Raw genomic sequence first — 13,549 nt, forward strand, 5'->3', positions numbered from 1 at the left:
GGAATAATTCCAAGATTGGAAGTCATGTGCCCACATGATGGAAAGAAGAGGACTACAGTTCAGAAAGGGTGACCCAGGCGATATGATGTTTCGAGTACTGGTCTAGAACATAAACTTAGGTAACAACACAATGAAAAGCCGCCAATCCTAAAAGATTGACGGATGGAAACGCCATTCACACCCATTTTCCATACCCGATCACGGTTCTAAGACGGGGTCCAACTCAGAGGTCCGCTCCATGATCACACCCTATAGGGAGTCGATCATAGAAGGGGAAATATCAAAGAAATCCATGTACACAAAATAGGAAAGAAACTGAGAACAAGAAACTGCAAATAAAATCAAAAGAGCAGGCACAGTGGGCATTATTCCAGGCGAAGTCGAAAATCACAGAAACATCGTTGCAGCCCGTGCTCGCTATGCCATTTAGTTGCAGAAAATCCACGAAAGTCACATATCAATCACCAGCCCCCCAGATAACCACGACAAATCATTTGGTAGAGTTGCTTCGATGCAGGATCTGTACATTGACTGCACTGGTACCACTGCCAACCGAACGCCGTCGCGGACGTATCTCACTGCCGCTGCCACTCCGTCGTCTCCGAGAACCGCGAATAGAACCACGGCGTCGTGTCTGGAGCAAAACGGACGTTTCCACGTTAGAATCACGCTGGCTGTACTCGGGGGATGGCCTCTTAGCAAACGACAAATATCAAGGGTCATAAAGAGGCAAGATAGAAAGGCAGAAGAACGGAGACCCGCATAGGGTGGGAGTGCGCAGATCTGGAGAGCATCGATGCAAGATCATGAATGCACGGGACTTACCGAAGTGGGGGTTCCCTCTCGAGCAGGTCGCTCCTTGGGGGCTTCGGATTCTTCCAGCTTCAGATTATTCAGCCGCTTTTGGCTGTCGGTTGTCATGGCTTCCACTTCATCGATTGGCTCAGGCACATTGAGGCTAGGAGCGGGCGGTAGGGCTGGGGCTCCGTTTTGACGCTTAGCTTGTTGCTCGATCAAGTCCCAGCGATCCTGTCGAGTCCTTTCACGCTGGTCTGCGTTATTCTGGTGTTCAGTGTACTCATGAGAGCACTCATCGAAGAGCTGGGGGTTGATTTCCATGAACATCTTCATGGCGTTGTACACCATGCTATGGATTGTCCTATTGACAGAAAGTAAATTAGTGATCTTCACCTATTTTTCTCATTTGAACAACACATACCGATTCCAGTGACCCTTGGAGTTTTCATAGAGTGGAGCAAACATGATCGGAAGAATGGTTTCCACATTGTCGCTGACAAGGTTGCAGAAATACTCGTTATTCCAGAAGTAGAGAGCACGCTCAGCAACCTGGAAATGCGGGCTGGCAACTGACTTCGCAAGCTGGTGGAAAAGAGGCTCTTGCACCTTGGCGAATTCAGCGGGATCCATCACTTCGAAAATATCCTCAACCTCGTTGAGGTACATGACCTCCTTGGTGCTGTTAGTCTTCGGCCAATAGCGCAGTAATCCAAGAACAACCTTGATTTCGGTTAGCATGCGCACACAGCAATAAATTTGGGGGCCTTCAAAGCCACGTACATCTTCTGTGAGCGTGGAGTCCTTCTCCAAGAACTGTACAATACAGTAGGCCAGTTGTGGGTGGTACATGCTGAGGCTCTTGACCTTGTGCATAGGAAGAAGAACTCGGGTCAAAAATAGCTTGTGCTCTTCCTTCAGTGGGAGCGCAAAGCCATTGATGATGGAGCCCAGAATCTCGAGCAATTCAGCAATGCCGTTGTGTCTCTCTGTTTCGTACATGAACTGGAAGAAAACATTGTTGATTGATCGTCGGATATATGACCGCAGGTTCAAGAATTTGCCATAGATCCGGTGTAGGGTTGTCTTCAGGAAATCACGTTCCCGAGGATCCTCCGAGTCAAACAAATCTAGCAGCTATACGAGAAATATATTAGCGATCAACTCCTTGGGTAAAGGGGAGAAGGAAGATGGTTATTTACCTGAAGCACGAATTGATGGTCGATATGTGCCTTCGCAATGTTTGTGTTGAAATCCTGGCTCTCGATAAATCGCAAGAAAAACTCGTAAACAACCTGAATATGTGGCCAGGCCACTTCCAAAACAGGCTCGTCCTCCTCCGGATCAAATGCCTCTCCTTGGGGAGTCATTGGAGGAGGAATCGGGCGAAACAGGTTCTTGGCGAACATCTCCACAACACGAGGATACATGGGCTCTGTTATGACGGACCGATTGTTGGCGACATAATCTAAGAGCTCATGGAGTGCCAGCCTCTTGATCTCCTTAGACTTCATGTCCGCGGTAGGATCATTGAAATCAAAGATAATGTTACACTGGTCGATTTTCTGCATGAAAAGATCCTGGCGCCGGTTCGGGGCGACTTCGTGGAAGCCCGGCAATTTCTCTAACTCTCTCTGGCGCTGATCGGAGATGTCAAACCGCGAAGAATGTTGCCGTTTGGGGGTCCGGATTCCTTCCGACATGTCCTTGGGGGTAGTTTGGAGGCGGTCGAAGACATGGGATTTCCGGGGAGGGGCTAGATCTCCGGGCATGGTCTCGGCGGCACCTGGGGGAGGGGGGTGCTAAAGGAACCGGTCACATTAGTTCATGTCAAACATCGTATCTGAGAAGTATGAACGTACCGGAGCACTGGGGCTGATTATCACGCTTGGTGCTACTGGCTGGCCCTGTCTCGTTGGGGTACCTGGACCATTGGTCACCGGCTGACCGGCAATCCCAGCCCCTTGGGCTATGAAATGCTGAGCCGGTGCGCCGGCCGCGGCCCCTGAGGGAGTTACTGCCGGGGAGGCATCATCTGGTGACTTTCCTCGTGCATCATTCAGAGATGTTGTGGATGATGTCGGTGTACCTTGGTTCGGGGATGCCGACTGCTGTGGAGGATGGATGCCGAGGGACGCCTGTTGTTGTGGTGCGGAGTTGGAGTCCTTCTTCTTCGATGATTTGTTGGCATCCTTTGCCCGCGACAACTGCTCATGCTAGCATCAAAGGGACTTTGTTAGCCTGTCTGCGAGCAAGGGGGGCTGTAAGTCACCACCTGCATGGTGGGGGAGGGGATGATCGTGCGGTGAGAAGCACACAAGACAGGAGAACTCACCACTCTCTGTCTGAATCCCTTCATCTTTACAGTATTATGAAGAATGCCACATGTAATCCACTAGGGGTATCAGTGCTAGTGCAGCCAAAGCGCTGCACTCTCGCCAGAGCGACTCGGATCAGCCACGAGGGGGTTGGGTGTTCGGTATCGATCGACCTAGCAGAGACAACGTATGAGCGCTTTTTATCATGGCAGATAGAGGAGTAGCCGTTTGGGCGGAGTAAGCAAAATCGGCGCGATTGAAACCAGACAGTTCCAAAGAAGGGTAGTTGGGTCTCAATGGCGGCCAACTTCGATGGTTCTGAATGGGCGATGTCGCAGCACGCGCACGGGGCAGGACGCTTGGATATTGGGGGGGCATAGACGGAGCCAGATAAAGGCAAAAGCAGGGCACAGGCAAAACATACCTCTTGTGGCTCGAGATAGAACAATTGACGTGTCGGGGATAAAGGTGACTTGCCGAGCAGTGTAGAGGTCGATATGGGGGTGGACGTTACTTGATCCGCTCAGAAGGATCTCCGTGTCGCTTAGTGGTAGGCTGGGAGCGGGGGGGATTTAAGAAAGCGCCAGAGCCACCCGATTGGAAACCCACGACCAAGGCCTGGGTCAACTGATCTCAATAATGGCAACAGAGAGGATCGGTAGATCAAGGATCGGGTGGTGCAGATAGGGAGGAAAGTGGTTGGGTCGAAAGGTGGAGAGGAAGCGGGTGTAGGTGAAGGGAAAGGCGGGTTCTCCTGGCCGTGATGGTGATGGGAGGGGCTGCAGCCAGGTACAAGTACATTCAGAAAGAGAAGGGATTATCTACTACAGATATTATGATGCATTCAAATCCTAAATTTTCAAGGCTTTTACTACCGATACAAATTAATCGAGATCTTGATATAGTTATTCTTTTTTCAAGGACTCACAATCATCATGGCCCTTTGGTTGTATGCGTTTTCCCGTTTCTTGACGCTTATGTCATTGTCACGTGGATAACAGGGGCAATTTCCAGCGATTTCCAACATTGAAGTTGATGGGTTGGGAATTTGGCAACTTCTGTGCATGTTGATTCTATAGGTTTGGAAAATAGCTTAAAAATATTCCAAGTTAAAAAAAAAAATTACTAGCATCTACTTGGGTGGCGAACTCGAATCCTTGAAAGTGGGACGCTAAGAGTAAGCCCCGAGATATATACTTCCGCGACAAAAGATCCTTAAACAATTGCAGATCCTTGAACATTTATAATTACCCAAGTACATACGGAGTTTGAGAGATGGATGGTTTACAAGCCTAGGTACATCCACGGGTACTACCTACTAGATATTTGAACGGTAAATGGATGGGAATCTCACTCGAGAGATAACTCCACATTTCTTCTAAGATGGCACGAGCTCAACTTGACAACCTGCAACTCTCACCTTCGTTAAGGTGGGAACATAGTGATTAGTCATCATATCCGATCTTCCTCAATTTGCTTCGTCGAAGAAGATTGGCTGTCAATGTTATAACATAATAGAGCTGGCAACGAGAAACAAGTTCAAGTCTTGTTGTACTAAACCATTACCTAGGTTGAAAAATACTGAAATTTCCAAGATTTCAGTACGGCACAGAGATCTGAAGGATCCTGAAGTGAGCTACTGAGGATTAACATTGAATTCTCCCTACTTCCGCGTCATAGAGAACGCCCTGACAAGTTCAACACGACCCCCATCACCATTGGTCATAACATTCCTGATTTTCTCTTCTCTCTCTTCTTGTTCCAAACAATACCTAATAACCACCAAAATGGACACATCCAGAGAGGCCAGAACGGCCCCGTCATACAATATTCCGTCTCGACAGCTGGTCAGCGTGGAGCACCCTGCCATCATTCGCAACATCGAAAAAGCTATAGATACATTGCAAGGAAATGCAGCAATCGGCAAAGTGAGAAGAACTTTTCAAGAATGAACTCCAAACAAGTTCTCATACTGACTCGGTTTAGTTGATGAACCCAGTTCGAGCTGATGCTCCTGCGCGTCTGCTATTGCGACCGGAAGATGCCATGGCCCGACCTCTGATATCTACAGTCAGCCAAACCAATAACATCTTGCTCCAAGTGACAGTACCCAAACAGACTGGTCGGAAGCGCAAGAGAGGATCTAACGATCCCTTCACTGCTGCCCCGGAAGGGGAGCCTAGCGCTCGGCGTACATCCAAAGATTTAATGCGTTGCCTTCGTGATAACGCCTCCCGATACACGATCCAACCTGTCGGGAAAGTTGAGCGCACTCATGTTTTTAGAGGTTTGTTGAAAATTCCGCTTCATATCGTTGATATTCGGCAAACTGACCCTTAATAGGAATGCCGGACTTTGTCTACTCGACTACCAATAGTGTATTCACCCAAAAGTTCCGAGATCATATTGTCCCATACGAGTGTGAGTGAATTTGGGATCAAATTAATACACGATCTGAGCTAAGATAAGAGCAGTGGAAAAGCTGAAGAGATTTGATATCGACATGGCGAAAGGTGCTACTACATATGCAGATATCATTCCGCCTCCATCGCTCAGTAACGAACAAGTTCCGTTCATCTACATGTAAGTGTAAACCTATGCAAAATGAACAGACGGCTCTCAAGTAACTAACTGAATGTCATCCTCAGGTACCGCCAAAATCCGGGCGTTAAACAAACTCTGGATGAATCTGGGCGAATTGTCACGGAGAACATCCAAAAACCGACCATTATCCGAACTCATCTTATAGCACACGATGTCGCTGAAGTCCCCAGCAAGCCTCAAGAAGGTCTTCAACCAATCCACACCCTTGAAGTCACCCTTCGCAGAGTCATCGAATTTATCACCGAAATCTTCGAAAAGCGTCCTATCTGGACACGCCGCGCTCTTAGAAACTTACTCCAATCAGACGAACAACGCTACCTGCTTCGCCTCGCAATCCCTTACGTAGGATACATATTCCGAGCGGGACCATGGCGGGATGCGATCATCAAGCTCGGCGTTGATCCGCGCAAATCTCCAGAGTATCGGGACTACCAGACGTTCATGTTTCGCATCATGCCTGGTGAATCTGATATCGGCCGAGATAATGGGGGTAACGTCCGTCGCGATAGATACGCCCGTTTGGATCCGGAAACTCGGATCGAGATTCCAGAGTCCAGAGATAGCTATCTCTTTACGGGACGCTTGCCCCTCCATAAAGATGGAAGAATTTGGATGGCCTGCGATATCACCGATCCAATTCTCAAAGGCCTCCTTTACCCACCGGAAGAAAGCCATACCGAGCCCCACGTACGAGAGACCTGTGAGATTGTCTCGGATGGGTGGTTTGGAAGCGGTACTATGGGCAAATTGAAGATTATCATGCGTTCCAAGATTGCATGTCTAATGGAAGGCTACGAGCCAGACGACGCAGATTACTTGAAGGTTGCTGCATTTCCTAATTTTGTTGACACGGAGGAGGATGTAGTTGCCAACTTCCAGGTCGACCCACGTACCTCAACCCCCAAGGAGATCTCTTTGGCAACGGATATTCGGGCTTCTATCAAGAGTGCTCCACATTGGAGGCGGGTCAATGCGAAGGATAGGGAGGGAGAGGAGAGGAAATTGAAGGGCAGAGGAACACGTGCGACTAAATTGGCGCAGAGGCAAGAGGTGGAGATGGATGAGCATGAAGAGGCAGTCTCGAGAGAAACGGAGAGCGAAGGCGAAGAAGAAGAGATGGAAAAGGCAGAGATACTCGAGAAGCAGGTTGCAGCTGCATTAGCGGCCAGGGAGGCTGCCGAGGAAGAGAGAGGAGAGGAGGAAGGAGAAAGTGAGATGGAGGATGTAGAGGACGATGATGAAGAAGATGGATACTGAGTGCACAAGCGTAGGGAATGTCTTCTTGCAAGAAAATACCATAAACTTTGTAAATCAAATTGCTTAAAGACTTATTTATAGTTTGATTTATTGTAAACCCCCAAGTCCACAGCTGGGAAAGCAAAAATGAGGCCAAGGATGCCCTAAAGAAACTTGAATCCCTTGGGCCTTTATAGAGGAAAGCACGTACCATGGGCCGGCGATGCTCCACTCGATGCGCCCCCCGCAACCTCACTCCAACGCTTCTTCTTCCAACAAAACCTGCCAAAACCAAAATTGATGAACCAATAGTGAAACAGAAAAGCGAATCATCATCGTTGATACAGCATTGCTTATCTTTGCAGCTTAAGCTGAGCTTCTACCACCAATTGCGTTCCTAACCCCACACCTACAAACCCCACCTCCCCGAATCCCCGACAGCTCACCGACTCCAAAATAACTACAAGTCTACAACAAGTCTGTCAAACCAACCCCTCTCTCCCCAACGTGGTCAAAATATTCATCATGGCGCCTCTTATTCGAGTGATCGGTTCCCTCAATGCCGACATGGTGTCGGTAACACCTCGATTCCCGTTCCCTGGCGAAACAATCACCGCGTCATCCTACTTCCAGAGCGCGGGCGGCAAGGGTGCAAACCAAGCAGTTGCATGCGGACGCATGTCCCGACCGAAGCCACAAGCCAACTCAGAAGGCCTTCACACCGACAGTGACGTCCAAGTTGAGATGGTCGGTGCCGTAGGTGGACGGGACGGCCACTTCTCCGCCCTGCTAAAGCCGACTCTGGAGAAATCCGGCGTAGACCCATCACGGGTCCGTGTTATCGAAGACGCATATACTGGTGTGGCAGTAATCATCGTTGACTCATCCTCTGGAGGTGAGAATCGCATTGTGTTCTCTCCTGGTGCAAACTACCAGGGTATGCAAGCGACGCCCGACGTTTTGGCCATGGCTCTCGCGGCTCCTGTGCCCGACGTGATCGTGATGCAAGGCGAAATACCCGTGGACACAGTGATATGGTTCTTAAGAGAAATTGCGACGTTCAAGACGAAGAATCGCACTGCTGGGAAGCGCGGCATTGAGCGTGGCCCTGACGTTATGCTGAACCCAGCCCCCGCTCCACCCGGTGGACTCCCCGAGGATGTCTACTATGGCGTTGATCATTTGATCTTGAACGAGACCGAAGCGGAGCTGATGACCCCACCAACCGAGCAATTGCTCCGCATTGTTCCCGATGCCGACAAGCTGGAAAACAAGGAGAAGGTGGCGCGATACTTCCACAAGCTGGGCGTTACTTACGTCTTGATTACGTTGGGAGCCAAGGGTGTTTGGTACAGTGCTACAGACGGTGGAACTTCTGGACCCAGCGATGGAGTCCGGCGCTTCACTAACGAACTCCCAGCAGCCCCTGTGTCTCAGGTGTTGGACACCACCGCTGCGGGAGATACTTTTGTGGGGGCATATGCGGTCAAGGTTGCGCGGTGGCGCGAACAGCGCCGTGCAGAGGGCAAGTCTGGAAAGGATATTACAGATGACGAGAAGCCATATCGCTACAAGACCGTTATGGACGAGGCTATGCAGCTGGCTGCGCGTGCGTCCGCTCGGGCCGTAGAACGGTTGGGTGCAATGGACAGCATTCCATTTGAGGATGAAGTTTAAGCAGGCATGGTGACATTTTTTTTTTCTTTACAATTCTCGGATGGTGTGCATCCGCCATGTAAATTAGATCATTTAGATCACGAGTGAACGAGCACGATCGACGCGGACACCGGTGCATTGCCTGCGATCAGCCCTGTAGGTTACCCCTTGTAGGTAAATCTAGGAGATTGAGAGTGTGGCGTTGCCTGGGGGAATGCGTGCTGCTGAGCAGCATGTGCAATGACGGGAGAAAGCTGGATCTCTCTGGAACCCTCAATTCCTCGATTCCCGGGAAACTCAGCTCTCTCTGAGACCGTGCTAGTCGCAGGGTTTCGGAATTCCCCCCTCTCTGAGAGGTCCATACTTGGTCGCCCGTGGTGAATTCTAGAGCGCCTAGATAAACCATCTGGGGGTTACCAGGATAGCATTCTTCCAGCCTTTTTTTATCATCCTATCATACATTGCATCACATTTCCCCTGTGCGTATCACCAAGAAGCTGCACCACTCAAACACGGTGTGCACGAAGCTGCAACCCTTGGTTTCAAGGTGAACCCGAATTAGCCGAAATGGAATTGGGGCCAATGATGGATGATGCGTTGGCACAAGGCTAGAGTTATACATGAAAACCGAAAAAACAAGTAAGGGAGGGGAAATTTCAACGCGAGTCGTGTCGCGTGTAGAGGTATTCAATACTTCTGTTGTACGTGATGTAAGCGCGATTCGATACCAGACCGCAGTCACCGCACAAGTACCAGTGACTCCGGCCCGACGCGTTCCAGATGGGGATTACTTCTTACAGTTACCGTCACTTCTAATGAAGATGTGCAAACCTGTCTTAGATAGGGAACTATTAACCCTGGTGGAGCTATTCTAGTAATAGATCAATATTCATCGGATTATACAATATTAACCACTCCTTTCTATGAAATCTCATGTATGGGAGGCTCTTAAGAGGGGCTCTTAAGAGGTTGGGAAGGGTAAAAAATAGGTTATGTACAGCGCGTCCCCGCGTCGTGCATTCCACATTTTACATTGTTCGATGAATGGGCAACATTAAGAATGGTCGGATATAATTGGATTGTGCCATGCTGCATTGGAACGCCACGTCTAGACTGGTATCCAATTATCTCGGTCAAGGGCGCCTTGCGTGGGAACGCGACAAGACGCGCGCTGCACTTTGGCATGGAATCGGGGCTTGAAATACTCTCCTTCCGCCCAGGACCTCCTTGCTCCTTCCTCTTTTAAGCCCAAACTCTATAGAAGGAGAACGAGGTGATTTATTATAATCCAGATATCCTTTCGTTTCAATCTGTGTTCTTCAGAAACCCTTTTCTCAATCTACTATATCCCTAAGGTGCATACTAAGTGTAGTATACACTTATCCACCTCTCTTTCCCTACAAGCCTACAATACCCTCTCATCCCCTCACTGGCACTTACTACCCCTCCACTTGGATTAATTCGACTTTTCAATATTTATTTCTCTATCTCAGGTTTTTCTAATCTCAATCCAACAAAAACCAGCAGATTTGATCTATTTTTGAAAGAGATCCTACAATCCGTGTCTGAGCGTAGACCGCCAATCCTCCTCCCCCACTTAGCGCAACGCCAAAACAAATCCCCATTCACGAACGCGCCTTATTTCCTCCTTCATCATGGCGACTCTCACCATGACTCCTCCCACTCGCCAGCCTTTTGCTAGCCTGGACACCCCGCGAATGCGGCCTATCATGCGTTCCAAGTTGAACTTTCAAAACATTCAAAATAGTAAGCTTCCCAATCCCTTGTTATGATTTTGATATTCGACAGCCCCCAAACTAACAACTCCTCCCACCACAGGCGTATCTCTATCCAAAAAGAGCTCCATTTACATTGAAGACTCAGAAAATATCGACCCCTACACCCGCAGCCTATCTGCCAAGCGCAAGCGCACCCTTGATGACGATGAAATCTCCAAGGGATCCCCCAAACCCGTCAAGGCATCCCGCATCTCCCTCTCCACCCGCGCCACCAACAATGTCTCATCTCGCTTCTCCACCCCCTTGAAGACCATCCCATCCACTCCCAAATCGGCCCCAATGCCCAAGCCCGCTGGTCGGACTCCACCATCCAAGTCAAGCAAGGCACCTGGCCGCCGGTCGGCCATCGCCAAAGCCAGACCTGGTTCGGCCAAACGTGCCGTTGCCAGGCCATTCTCCCTTGCTTCTGCTCTCGTGCAGGCCAAGCCTGCTGCACCCAAGCCTGTCGCGCCCAAGTCCCCGACGGGCTGGTTCTTCGATATTCATGTCGACTCCGAGCAGGAGGAGATGACTAACCTGATGCAGCACTCGACCGGTGTGCTTGATATCAGCGATGACGAGGGCAAAGCCTCCTCCATCGCTGATGAGCGTGGCAAGGAGAATGTGCCCCCGTCGGAGCTTGGTATTGATCTACCTCGCAGTAGCCAGGCTATTGCTTTGGCTGCTGCTGCCGAGGCTCGCAAGGTGGAGAAAATGGAAGAGGATCGCGCCCCGCTTGGTGAGCTTACAGCTTCGGATTATTACCCCGAAGACTGCAATGCTTTCTCGTATGCGGTCATTTATGATGATGAAAATGGTCCTCCGGCCAAGATTACTCCTGTTATGCCGCCGCCGTCGACCTTTGGCTCGCCCGAGGTCACTACTTCTATTGATTCTTTGCTCAAGACTGCCCTTCCACCCAAGTTTGAGGACAAGAAGGAGGCAGCTCCTAAGGAGGATCGTGAGACAGCTCATGCCTCGGAGGATAAGACCGAGTCCTTCTAATTTACAATCAGCATTGCATTGGTCTTGGCGTCTTTTTCTTCCATCCTTTCTTGATGTTACTGTGGGTTGGAGTTTATGATGATGATTTATGGAAAATGGTGTTATACCTTTGTTTACTTGGCACCCCCCTGGTTTGTTTGTTTTTGTTTTGAATACCCTTCAACGTTCCCACCTTGCTTGTATTAACTTGTTTTTTTTTCGATGCTTGCAAGCACTAATTACTTAGCACTGTTTGTCATTTGTCATATCTGGTGGGCGTTCACTTATAAGATTAGCTAGCTATTTTGGATCTTTAGTTAGGTACAACGATTGAAATGAATGAATTATTTAAGAACCCAATCGCTCCCATCTTGTGTCTTCAGTTTGTCGCAACTTCAATTCAAATATCGATTCGGCAGTAACAGGCCATCTCAGCCATTCATCGCTGGGGAAATTCTGCTTCTACCGTGTCATTCTCGTCATTTCTTGTTCACCAGAAAGTCAAGATGGAATCCATTCAACGGCTATTGTTACTAGCACACATGGTGCTGAACCAAGGTTAACGAGTACGGGTCACGTACACGAATCCCTTTACTAGATACTAGCCTCACTTCGTTCACCTATCACGAATATTCAGCGGACATTCCCAGCGATTCGTGTGTAGCAGGAAGGACGAACAAGTGGTGGGCACGACAGCCTAATTCGGACGCAAACTCTTGTTGTATACCAGTAGCAAACACAGGAATAGAGGTCCTGCCATTTTCCTACTTTCAAATTATTTCGACACCATTATCAACCCATCATTCTACCAACCTAGTAGATCATATCAGCCAATCGGCCCCCTCTGTTGTTTTCTATCTCTCGTGATACTTCCGAGTCGTCAACAAGCAAGCGAAGGTGAGTATCCGACATCTTGTCCCCACATAGCCCTACTCTAATCCGCCCAGCTCTCTTCATAGCCATGTCGGATTCTCCAGCTACCAAGTGCAGATACTGCAACACCATCAGCTCAAACGAATCCTCACTGAAACGATGCTCTCGCTATCACTCGGCATATTACTGTTCCAAGGATTGCCAGAAAGCTGACTGGAAGACGCATAAAAAGACATGCAACAGCAAATCTGACACCCAATCCCGTGCTTCAACCAGCAATCCAGCTGGACCAGACCGCAATCAAACTTCTACGGGTTCTACCCGCGCACTGGACGTGGATATTGCCAAGCCCTTCCATCAGCTTCATGCCAAGAAATGGCTCCACGGTCGATCCGAAACAGACGTTTACAAGCTACTCGTTGACACATACCGGCTGCGCGTGGAGTACGATGCCAAGTTTGGCGGCATCATCGACGAAGACGGAATTTATGGGAAGTCTAAAGACTTGAGGAAGGGGTTCAAGCGGTTTTTAACCAAGGGTGAAAGCCAACGGGACCTGCTGCCAGAATGGTGGACTGATGACAAGACCGACAAGTGCATCACATTTGGAATGACGGATTTAACCTGGAGACTGGAGTCTGCTGTTGAGAAAGATGAGCTTGCTAAACTTTATGGCAGCCCGTCGATGCCCATGCAGCTGCGAATCTTTAGTGAGCAGATTTATGGATGCGCATCCGGTGGGTTGCCTGGTGGAAGGTCTGGATTGAGTTACTTGAGTATGAAGATGGATATGGAGAGTGGCCATCTCAAAATTCAAGCTCAGCCTTCGTGGTCTTCCATTTTGAGTGAGATACTCGGCGACGATGCCTGAGAAGTTGATATCGCACTTCTCAAGTGGTTCGTGGTGAATTGTACGACAATGTATTCTATCAGTTCCAATCAGTCTGCATAACATCCACGACATCTACTGCCTCAAATTTCATTTAGCATAGACGATCAACATAAACATTGAATAGTATCCACGTTCACATTACCTGTTCGATATGAAACCACTACAAGTGCTCAGGTCAGTCTCAATTTACGGCCAACAAAATTTTAAAATTCTGGAATTTCATGTTCAAACCGTTCCTTACGAAGGTTCTAAGCATTTGTAAGCTTGGACTTGGAGATTGGGAAGCTCTTTCCAACGTCGGAAATGGTGAAGCAACCAGTGAAGTAAAGATGTCTCCTGTCTAGAAACCTCGCATTCGCCTGCGAGAAAAGAAATTACTAGCACAATGTAAGCTGTACTAGTAGTATTTTTAT

General features: G+C 48.9%; 5 protein-coding genes across 5 annotated transcripts; 4 read left to right on the top strand and 1 right to left on the bottom strand.

Moving 5' to 3' along the window:
- Positions 1-198: 198 nt before the first annotated feature.
- N7466_000977 (protein phosphatase 2A regulatory subunit RTS1) lies at positions 199-3,154 on the bottom strand (the record flags this gene model as incomplete). Its single annotated transcript, XM_057160375.1, has 7 exons — positions 199-249; positions 826-1,159; positions 1,220-1,518; positions 1,579-1,932; positions 1,998-2,597; positions 2,658-3,011; positions 3,131-3,154. 7 exons carry the CDS (start codon positions 3,152-3,154, stop codon positions 199-201), a joined length of 2,016 nt encoding a protein of 671 aa, XP_057026623.1.
- A 1,746-nt stretch (positions 3,155-4,900) lies between these two features.
- N7466_000978 (transcription factor TFIIIC subunit TFC1) lies at positions 4,901-6,974 on the top strand (the record flags this gene model as incomplete). Its single annotated transcript, XM_057160376.1, has 5 exons — positions 4,901-5,041; positions 5,100-5,400; positions 5,457-5,534; positions 5,588-5,696; positions 5,762-6,974. 5 exons carry the CDS (start codon positions 4,901-4,903, stop codon positions 6,972-6,974), a joined length of 1,842 nt encoding a protein of 613 aa, XP_057026624.1.
- A 504-nt stretch (positions 6,975-7,478) lies between these two features.
- N7466_000979 (ribokinase) lies at positions 7,479-8,630 on the top strand (the record flags this gene model as incomplete). The annotated part of the gene is made up of 1 exon (XM_057160377.1): positions 7,479-8,630. The coding sequence occupies one exon, from the start codon at positions 7,479-7,481 to the stop codon at positions 8,628-8,630; it is 1,152 nt and encodes a 383-aa protein (XP_057026625.1).
- A 1,634-nt stretch (positions 8,631-10,264) lies between these two features.
- On the top strand, positions 10,265-11,392 carry N7466_000980 (uncharacterized protein; the record flags this gene model as incomplete). The annotated part of the gene is made up of 2 exons (XM_057160378.1): positions 10,265-10,376; positions 10,449-11,392. 2 exons carry the CDS (start codon positions 10,265-10,267, stop codon positions 11,390-11,392), a joined length of 1,056 nt encoding a protein of 351 aa, XP_057026626.1.
- A 940-nt stretch (positions 11,393-12,332) lies between these two features.
- On the top strand, positions 12,333-13,115 carry N7466_000981 (zinc finger MYND domain-containing protein; the record flags this gene model as incomplete). The annotated part of the gene is made up of 1 exon (XM_057160379.1): positions 12,333-13,115. The coding sequence occupies one exon, from the start codon at positions 12,333-12,335 to the stop codon at positions 13,113-13,115; it is 783 nt and encodes a 260-aa protein (XP_057026627.1).
- Positions 13,116-13,549: the final 434 nt, after the last annotated feature.

This window comes from Penicillium verhagenii (assembly GCF_028828195.1).
Source record: "Penicillium verhagenii strain IBT 33310 chromosome Unknown utg000002l_segment0_segment0, whole genome shotgun sequence".
NCBI lineage: Eukaryota > Fungi > Ascomycota > Eurotiomycetes > Eurotiales > Aspergillaceae > Penicillium > Penicillium verhagenii.